Here is a 10,323-nt window from a genome sequence, read left to right on the forward strand (position 1 = left end):
CCCTACGAAAGTTAGTAAAAATAGTAGGCAAAGGCAAATTTTCCCTATGGAATTTCAACATAATCCGAAGGGAAATAATGTTTTCCCCTACGGAGTTTCCAAGCAAAGTAGGGAAAAGTTGCTCTTCCCAACAGAATTTCAAATAACAGTAGGTAAAAGGTGATTTTACCTACGGAAATTTAGAAATTCCGTAAGAAGAAAGTAGCATATCCCTACAAAATTTCCAAAAATCCGTAGGGAAAAGGTGCTTTTCCTAATAGAATTTCAAAAAATTAATGTGTAAAATGTATTTTTCCCTACAAAATTTTAAAAAAACCGTAAGGACAAGGCGCTTTTTCCTATTGAATATCTAAAAATCAGTAGGTAAAGGTACTTTTCCCTATGAAATTTCCAAAAATCCGTAGGGAAAGGTGCTTTTTAATTTTTTTTTAATCCATTAAATAATTATTTCATGTACATTCCACAAACAATTTATATATAAAATCAATATTCCTACAATTATAACATTCATTTCCCCACAACATCATATACAGATATAAAAAAAGTAAACTATTTTATTTGAATAACTTTAAAATCACAGTTCATCAATAACAAATGTCTTGAAATTATCCCCTCAACTAAACTTGACAACATACTACATTGTTCGACATTCATCATTTAATGATTTTACAAAACATCATCTTCATCATCTCCTTGATCCCCATCATTATTTGCGATTTAACAATTTAACCTACAAACACAAAGCATGTATAAATTAATTATATATCAATACACGCATATAAAGTAAATTTATTTCATAAATTTAACTTGCAGTTTAAAACTATCTGTACACTTCCATCTTGTATAAGTGGTCCTATTTTGTAGGTCCCATATTTTTCTTACTTTTCAATGAGGTCCCCTCCTCCTGGGATGCCTGTTGATGAAAAAGCACTTCAACCCATGTCTTTCACAAATGATTAGTAAGCAAGATACATAATGAAAAAACTCTTAAATTAGGCCCAAACAAAATTATGAGTTAAAAACACAGGCGCTTTAAACTTAGAAGTTTTATTTTGATGTCTAAAATTACCATGACTCCATTCAATTTAATCTGTATGGCACATTTAAACTTGCATCAAGAATAGGCTCAGTCACTTAAAAAGATTTCAACAAATGCAATATGCAAACAAGCCAGGGAATATATGCAGTATATATAAGTAGGGGATTTGCTAGGAACCATTGCATAAGGTGTTTTGAGGGGCCGGCTGTTGCATGAGAGAGCAGCCACATAGGCTCAGATTTTTGTCTCATTCACTTAATTCATCTGAGGTGGTGTCTGCTCTCTGTGCAAAAGCCGACCCGCAAAATGCCTTATGCGATGGTCCCTTGCAAATCCCTATACGTAGTGTCGAACTATATGGGCTATATAAATCAAGTTCAACTTATGTCTTCAAGAAAGAAAAACACATGTCCATAGAATGATCCTAACCCTCCAATCTATATAGGGACTGCACATTATGGAAACCTATTTAGATGGAAGGGTTAGTATCATCTTATGGAAATGATTATTGGGGCACAACTTATTTATGTTGTGTTCCAACATAAATAAGTGGTTTAGATCATCCTATGGTATGGAGTAGGTATTAACAAATCCTATCACCCAATTACTTGGAAAAGGTTATGCCACCCTAAATATGAAGGTGGAGTAGGTGGAGCGAAATAGCAGTTCACAAAATTTGGGTGGAGCGAAATAGCAGAATATTTGAAAATTCCCGCTGTCATAAAGTCTACCTTCTTCGAGAAATTCTATCGGAAGCTAAACTGAAGATCAACACCCTCAACTGAAGTGATAGTCCCAGCCTGCAAGCGGAAACAACAGCTACAAATATTGGATACAAATACAATCCCATTGCATCCTTGCCCCGGCCATGCCAGTGGATAAAGCCTGCTCATGGTGAGATAAAGGTAAATTCTGATACTTCTCCAGATGCTGATGGAGGTGGCATTGAAGGAGTGATCAGAGACCATTCTGGAATGGCAATTGCCATGTTCTGGCTGCTAGCAGAAAAAGAGCCAATTTTTGAACTCGAGCTATCTGCAATTCACCAAGGCCTGCTTCTTGCTGAATCTTTAGAGTTATCCAAAGGGTGGACTGAATCAGATTCTAAGCTAGCAATTGACATCATTTTGGGCAGATTAAATCCCCCTGGAGAAAAGAGCTGTTGCTGAATCACATTTTGGAAATGAAGAACAGGCTTCAATCATTTCGCTCCCACACTTGGAGGGAAGCCAAGGGAGTGGCCGACATTCGTTCCAAAAGAGAATACCCCACAAAAGGCAGCAATGTTCCTGTTATGGTGTCAACTCTTCCCCTCCTGGAGGTCTTCAAGTCTGATAGAGATGGAGTGACCTACTACAGATTGTAATTTAGCCCTGCTTTGGTAGTTTGCCCATTGTTTCCATTTCTTTTCTTTTATGTTGCTTGTTGCTTGGGAATTTTTCCCTCTGTTTGGCCCTAGTGCCCTCTCACATGTCATTCTTTTTCTTTAATGAATATGGTTGGGGTCTTGCCTAACCCCAGCTTACTCATCAAAAAAAAAAACTTGAATCCTTCCTAAAATGATCATATAACAAATCAATTGGTCAAGTTTCTCAAATAATCAGCAAATTCCTTGAAACCCTTAATAAAATATTTTAAAGCAAATAACATGAAAATATGACATTATATTTACATCTGTGAAACCTACATCTGAAAGCAATGTGAAAAAAAGGAAATGGAAAGAAAGAAACAACCTCAATCTAATTTAAAATCTTTTAACAGAATCTGTCAGAACCCTCCGTAAACTGTCAAAAAGAAAGCTAATTCCCAATATAATTCTTTGATTCTTTGAAACTCAAATGCTTTAATTCTTTACAAGGCTTAACTCTTTTGTAAAGAAGACCAAAAACCCAGTTCAGCAAGAAATTTTCATTAATTTTAGATTATCATCATGATCTTCATCTTCAGAATGCTCATAAGAGACCTTAAAACCCTAGAGAGAGAGGAAGAGAAGAAAAAAGTTAACATCTTACTCAACTCAACTCAACTCAACTAAGCCTTTGTCCCAAACTAGTTGGCATCTTACTGAAACTCTAAAAAATGGGTCCATGAATGGCTATAGAAAAACAGCACACCCCCTGCATTGCTCTTTACAAACCCTTTTCTTTCATTAAACCCAAAAACAAAACCAAAAATTCCAATAAACCCAAAAAATCCCAACAAACCCTAAAAAACCCAACACTAAAACCCTAGCTTTTTGCAAAAGGGGCATGAATACATGGCAAAGGCTCGAATCCTCCTTGCAAGAACTCAAACCCACCTCGGTAAAAAGCTTCAAAATCTCGTCCAACTCAAACCTACCAAATCTATGCTCGTCTCTTTGGAGAATCTTCAAAAGCCCTTTGAAAAACGGTACCTCACTTGCAGCCTCTTTTCATAATTAATGATAATCCAAGCAGAGAGACAAGCAGTCTAATTAATAATTACAAATCAAAATCCAATCCCCAACAGAAATGGTTTTCTTTTCATAGTTTCTGGATTGGGCTTCAAAAAAAAACTTCTGGAAAAATAGATATTTAAAGGGGAAAATCGTAAAGAAAATAGGGGGGAAAACAAGTCTCAATAATCTAGCTTAAGGTTAGGGGTGGGAGAAAGCTAAATGGGTAGGAGAGAGAGAGAGAGAGAGAGAGAGAGTCGTACCTGTAGATTCATAACCCTCTTCTTTCTTCGCTATGAAAGGTTGAAGATTCACCTAGAGAAACCTTCTTCTTTGGAGAGAAATTTAGTAGAGAATGAAACTCGGTCGCGAGGGAGAAGAGAGAAAATGGCAAGAGCGCTTTGTTTTAGGTCGAGAGACCTAAAATTGAGAAATCGGTGGGGAAAATATTAGATATATACTTACAGACATATCTAATTAGCCGTAGGGAAAACATACCATATCCCTACGGAGGAATTAGCGCCTGTAGGGTAATGGTGTATTTCCCTATGGATTTAAAATCCGTAGGAAAAAAGTAAACTTATCCGGACACAACTAGAATGGGTAGGGAAAGCCTAGTTTTGTTGTAAACACATTGCAGTGTTGATATCATGTCCCTTGTTATATTGTTCAAGGATTAAGACTTCCTGCATTTCCATATCCTATTGCATCTCCACAGTTAACACCATCATTCCACCATTATTGTACGCACTCTGTTGACACTCTCGTTATTATAATGACACTCACACCCTTCTCTCTCATCTCTTTTTTTAGCATGAAAATGTCACTAGAAAAATCATATAAATGGGTAGATGGGTCCCTGCTAAAAATATGAATAGTGACAAAAATAAGGTCTTAAGAAAAATAAAGGTGTGCCATTATTAGCTCCAAGAAAATTAGAGAAAACACAAGAAAGACCAATCTAATAGTATTTAACAATCTATTCTTTCAAATTCTCAAAACAATGATGATGCAGTAGTTCATCAAGATGAATGTGGCTACCAGGGATATTGTAATAGCAATGAAAATCCTAAAACAACTTCACACTCCAAACCTTAAAAACTTCTCTATATCAATGGGGAACCAAACACAAGTTCTTACCAAACCAACATTGCCGACGCCGCCTAGCCAAATTGATGGTACTCATGGAGTGGTTAAGGTGTTTGCAATGTCGATGACAAATCGATATCTAACATCCGTTTTGACAAGCCGCTCCATGGCCGTGTTGACATAGTCCATCGGAATGACCTCGATGTCTGCCGTAATGTTGTGCTTCGCTGCAAAATAGATCATCTCTTGCGCTTCTTTCATTCCGCCTCCGCAACTTCCTGCCACACCTTTCCTTCCTGCCAAAATCAAAATCATTGTCACCGTCTTGTCTGTTGGACCATTATGAAACTTTCATAAATTGTAGACCACACCCATTTACATGGCAATGATCCTCTAAATTTGATCCTCTTGTTCATTGTTTTGAAAGATTAAATGTATAATTATGCTATATCTATATTTATGTTTATATATATATATATATATATATATATATATATATATATATATATATATATATATATATATATATATAACAACTACAATATTTACTTACCCATAAGTAAAGGAAAAACTGGGAGCTCAAGTGGTCTATCTGGAGCGCCCACCATAATGAGCTTCCCATGAGACTTCAACAAACCAAGCAATGGCATGAGAGGATGAACAGCAGAAACCGTATCAATGATACCATCCATGGTGCCCATGGCAGCCTGCCAAAAAAAAAAAAAAAATGCAACGAACATCTTATTAGTGAAATTGCACTTCTTAGAAAGATAAAGGCAAACCCATCATTTTTAGGTAAATCTTAAGAGTTGATTTCACCTCCGTCGTGACTAAGGGCACGTTTGGTTACCATGAATTTATTTTCATGATAAATTAGCTTCTCCAAGTGGTGAGGGAGAGTAGGAGAGGGAGAGATACAAGAGGGACAAAGTGAGAGAGGGGAAAGAAAAAGCCAGGAAAACAGGGAAACGAAAATCTCAACCCCCAAATATGATAGACTTTTTCTTTGTTTCTTAGCCCGAAAATCTCAACCCCCAAATATGATAGACTTTCCCTTTGTTTCTTAACCACTTCCCACTCTCAACTCAGCCGTACAAGTCACTCCTTCTCCCACCCACACTATGCCTCTCTCACCACTTGGAGAAGCTAATTTATCATGAAAAAATATTCATGGTTGCCAGACATGCCCTAAGTGCGTCGGCCAAAATCAGCCAATGGCTGATATTTAAAAAATAGTTTTCACATAGATTAATCTGAATGTGCTGATTTTGGGTGACACACTTAGTCACAACGGAGGGGAAACAGCTTCAAATCTGAACAAGCATTTCCAAGAGAGGGTCTTAATCTTCACACCCAGGAGAAGACTAAATTTAAACCATAACTAAGGGGTAAATTTCACACGGAAACTTTTAAGGGTAAGATAGCCATTTCCTCCTTAGAGAGACCAGGCGAACACAAATAAGAATCCTAACACCATAACAAAATTCTTACCTGCATTTGTGCTGGGTCACTGCTGACCAGGAATGAGTCGGCACCGAGTCGCTCAATTGCTTCCTTCTCCTTGCTAGGAGATGTGCTAATTACTGTCACCTTCACTCCAAATGCCTTAGCGAACTTCACCGCAACGTGTCCGAGCCCACCAAGCCCAACCACTCCCAAATGCTTACCGGCCTCACTCAATCCAAAATATTTTGGTGGGCTGTACACGGTGATCCCGGCGCACAACAGTGGTGCACCCGCATCAAGGGGCATGTTTTCAGGGAAATGGACAACAAAATGCTCATTGATGACTAGCATGTCAGAGTAACCACCATATGTCCTGGTGCCATCGTGGTAAACAGAATTGTAACTGAGAATCATCTTAGGACAGTAAGTCTCCCAGCCCTTCTCGAAGTTATCACAACTATGGCACGCCCCAACCATGCCTCCAACACCTCCCTTATCTCCAACCTTGAATTTTGTTACATTACGCCCCACCTCTGTGACTACACCAACAATCTCATGCCTGCCAAAACCACTAATTTTAGCACAATATTCTTGCATTGTTACCAGACAAAGTAGATTCAATCTCATATGTATATGTATTATGTGTGCGAGAACCTCATCGTCAGAATGTGATCTGCCCCACAAATCATAAATCTCTGGATGCTGATTAGTTGATGGTGAAATTCTATTACCAACTTGACATTTCTAACCATCCAAACATAAGCCCACAAGTGGACTGTTACAACAAAAAATGTCTAATAATTAACATTCAACAGACAGAAGTTTATTGATCAGACCACCGTTTTAGAGTTCCTTGAGTGAAACATTAACCCCTCCAAACCCACTCAATATATGCATAAATGTTTAGGATGATATGAACTGTAGTTTCACTTGAGATTATTTTATTTAGGGAATGATATGTTCGCTCCATTTCCTTGTCTGAACCACCCCAATATAGTATAAAATAATACTGAATAAATACACTAAAGAGGGTGGACCTGGGAAAAATTGGAGCCAATGTATAATTTCGGGTTGCCACATAGATAAACTCTGAATATAAGAACAAACGAAAAAGATAACGGCGTTAAGGCAACATACCCTGGAAGGACAGGATAGACAGAACCTCCCCAGTCGTTCTTGACGGTGTGAAGGTCCGTATGACAAATTCCGCAGTAGAGAATCTTAAGGGTTACGTCAAATATTAAATAGAGTCTTTAAATTTTATATTAAAAGTGATATTCACATCCCTTTGTTTTTATAGCATAACCCCTCTCTCCTTTCAGGAGACAACCTGAATGGGAAATTTTTCAAAAATAAAGTCCAAAGGCCAAAAATTTTCCAAGAACAGAAAAATGACATGCAAAAAGCCAATATAATATTAGGGGTTTCCTTAAATATATTTATAACATAAGGTTTTCGAAAAGAAACAAAGAGGAAGTCTAAAATGAAGGGAGCCCTTGCAAACAAGAGGTGAAAGGGCTCCCCCATTGAGGGCACATCACCATCATGTTTGACTTTTCAGCCAGTATTAATGCATGATGGTGATGTGTAGCCAATAGGAAAGCCCTTTCCCCTCTTTTTTGCAAGGGCTCCCCCTTCGGTCTAGAATTCCTCATAAACAAAATTTGACCCATTTAGAGAAATTAACCAACATAACCTACTAGGTATCAGATTATAGTATGAAACGCTTAAAAAATAGGGATTTGCTAGGCAATTTCGCGGAAAGAAATTTCGCAGCTGGCTTTTGCATGTGAGAACAGGTCCCAAAAAAAAATATTAATAGGGAAATGTTATTAGCAGCATAGGATGATCCAAACTGTCTATTAGATGGGCCACAGCCTAAATAGTTTGTGCCTCAAAAATCATTTCCATAGGTGAATATAGAACCCTCCTTTTTTTTTCATCTAAAAATCAGTATCAAATGAAGAAAAATCTGATGAGAATATTAGACATAAAACATAGCCTAGTTTGAGGGAACTTCAAACTATATGCCTTCTAGAAAACTGAAATGGAGAGAGGATTCCAGATGTATCTCTTGCTGCCCAACCAAATGCCTTCTGTGGGTGTTCTGTTTCTGGGGATTTGGCCATTTTCTTTGTTCTTTTTCTCAGACAAATAGAGAGAGGGAGAGAGGTGTGGATCTCTTTAACGATGAGAAGTCTATATATACAGAGAGAGGGGTATAAGGTAGGGACGTAATCAGTGACATGAGGTCTTAGTGTAGACTAAGTCAATTTTGGCTATCGAATGAGACCAAGAGAACAGAGACAATTCCAGCCCACGTGTGCTACAGACCAAGAGAACAAAAGACAAGACCAATCGCTACTTATAATATCTAAGGAAAAGTTAAAACACAAATGTTCCAGGAAAATTAATGTTTCAGAAGATTATAAACATTAATATTTATTAATAGAAGGGAATTGCTAGGGTCCATCACAAAAGGCATTTCGCGGCTGCTTTGTCGCAAGCATGGTTTTAAATTTCGACCGAAATCCGAATTTCGGTGGAGACCGAAACCGAAATTTCCCGAAATTCCATTTTTCGCCATTTACGAAATTTCAGTAATTTCTATCCGAAACTTCTATTAAATGCAATTATTTATTAAAAAAAAAGTGTTACAAAATTTCAAAATTTAAGAGAAATTTCGAAAAATCGGTTCGGAATTTGGAACCAAATTACAAAATTTCGGACTGAAATTTCAGTTTTCGGTGGAGTCTGAAACGGTTACCGAAACCGAAATTTTAAACCATGGTCATAAGTCAGACCAGCCACCTCGTGAATGCTTTTGTCTCCATTTACGAGGTGGCTGGTCTAACATGTGACAGACCAGCTGCGAAATGCCTTTTGTGATGGACCCTAGCAAATCCCCTAATAGAAATGTACTCGTTTATTAATGTTCCATTTACAGTAAAAATCAATAACCCCTACCAGTTTATTACAATATCATGTTCTGTTTGCTACCGAGAATTGGAATATTAATGCCCCAAGGGAGGTCTATCATCCACTCAGGAGACATAAAAACCCAGTAGGGGAAGGAAGAAAAGGTGGGGTATATCACTTACTTTTTGAAAAAAGAAGCAAAATCCCTTTCTGTTCTGGTACGTAAAAATAAATAAAAATAGAAGCAAAATATGCGGGTCTGATATGGACACAAGCAAAAAATCTAACAACCGACTTAGGTGATGTCCAATTTTTAATAATAAAAATAAGGGTATGATATGGACACAACCATTTTTTTTTTTTTTTTTAAATAATGGTGCTACTAACTTTGTTTGACACTTTGTTAGTAGCTTTCACTTTTGATTGGGAAAGTGAACTTCACCCACTTTTCCTCTGCTACCACCCCTCTTGTGTATTAATGAATACTATTATTACATGACAAGGGTTGGCTGGGAAAGAAAGGAGGTCTAGTATATCATTCCCTTTTATAGTTTACCAGCAAAAAATCCAGTGCGATGCACGGGCCGACAAACAATTGTACAGACCACATCATAGGTTGTTCTAAACCGTCCATGTGATGGAACACAACATAAATAGGTTGTGCCCGTAAAATAATTTCCATAGGATGATCCTAGCCCTCCAATCTATAGAGGTTTCGATAATTGTTGTTCCTCTTAAGTTGCCTAGAATTCGTCAATATTTTTACAGGTGTCCTGCATTCGTAATATCAAACTTTCCTTAATTTGACCCGCACATAGTGAATAAGGAAAAGTAGTTCCCGATTTCCAACCCGATCCAACCCAATTTGCAATTTCCTCAACCCGACCCAACCTGAGTTCCAATTCTGGTTGGGTTGGATCGGGTTGACCCGATTTGATATGGTACCAATTGTTGACCACCTCAACTCAAGCCGGGTTGTTTTGGATTTTAAGAACCAATAGTGAGTCACCAATAATTAGTTTTTAACTCACAATCGGTTCTCAAAATCCAAACCAAACAGGGACTAACAATTAACAAAGGGAAATGTTATCCGCAGTACTATATTTTGATGATCACACTCCACACTTTATTAAAGTACGGTATGGCCGCACCATAGGATTATCCAAACCGTCCATTGTGGACTGTGGAGACTATTTCAATGTTGAAAAAGAAAAACACATATACAGAACTTCTTCAGATGGAACCCAAATTCGGGTTTCGGGTCAGGTCGGGTTGCCCGACAGCGAAACCCGACCTGACCAGATTTCCAATTCGGGTTCATTTTTCCAAGCCCAACCCAAACCGATTTGCGAAAAAGCTTTACTCAACCCAACCCAAATTCGGGTTGAACCCGACCCGCGTGGGAACATCCAAG

General features: G+C 37.8%; 1 protein-coding gene across 1 annotated transcript; it reads right to left on the bottom strand.

Moving 5' to 3' along the window:
* Positions 1-532: 532 nt before the first annotated feature.
* On the bottom strand, positions 533-8,119 carry LOC143857198 (putative mannitol dehydrogenase). The gene is made up of 6 exons (XM_077367592.1): positions 8,022-8,119; positions 7,128-7,241; positions 6,036-6,549; positions 5,098-5,251; positions 3,719-4,840; positions 533-2,593 (listed from the first exon to the last, which is right to left on the bottom strand). Exons 1-5 carry the CDS (start codon positions 8,117-8,119, stop codon positions 4,638-4,640), a joined length of 1,083 nt encoding a protein of 360 aa, XP_077223707.1. The 3' UTR covers positions 533-2,593; positions 3,719-4,637.
* Between the last annotated feature and the right edge of the window lie 2,204 nt (positions 8,120-10,323).

Source organism: Tasmannia lanceolata, unplaced genomic scaffold (genome assembly GCF_043159265.1).
Source record: "Tasmannia lanceolata isolate RefF3 unplaced genomic scaffold, GAP_Taslan_0.1 ptg000024l, whole genome shotgun sequence".
Lineage (NCBI taxonomy): Eukaryota > Viridiplantae > Streptophyta > Magnoliopsida > Canellales > Winteraceae > Tasmannia > Tasmannia lanceolata.

What these genes read in the sequence shown, in the direction of transcription:
- LOC143857198 (XM_077367592.1), bottom strand. Translation starts at nt 8,119, where the DNA reads ATGGCCAAATCCCCAGAAACAGAACACCCACAGAAGGCATTTGGTTGG. An exon ending in CCATTTCAGTTTTCTAGAAG is followed by an intron (nt 7,242 to 8,021) that starts GCATATAGTTTG and finishes TAAAATTTAAAG; the next exon opens with ACTCTATTTAATATTTGACG. An exon ending in GTCTATCCTGTCCTTCCAGG is followed by an intron (nt 6,550 to 7,127) that starts GTATGTTGCCTT and finishes TGGTTTTGGCAG; the next exon opens with GCATGAGATTGTTGGTGTAG.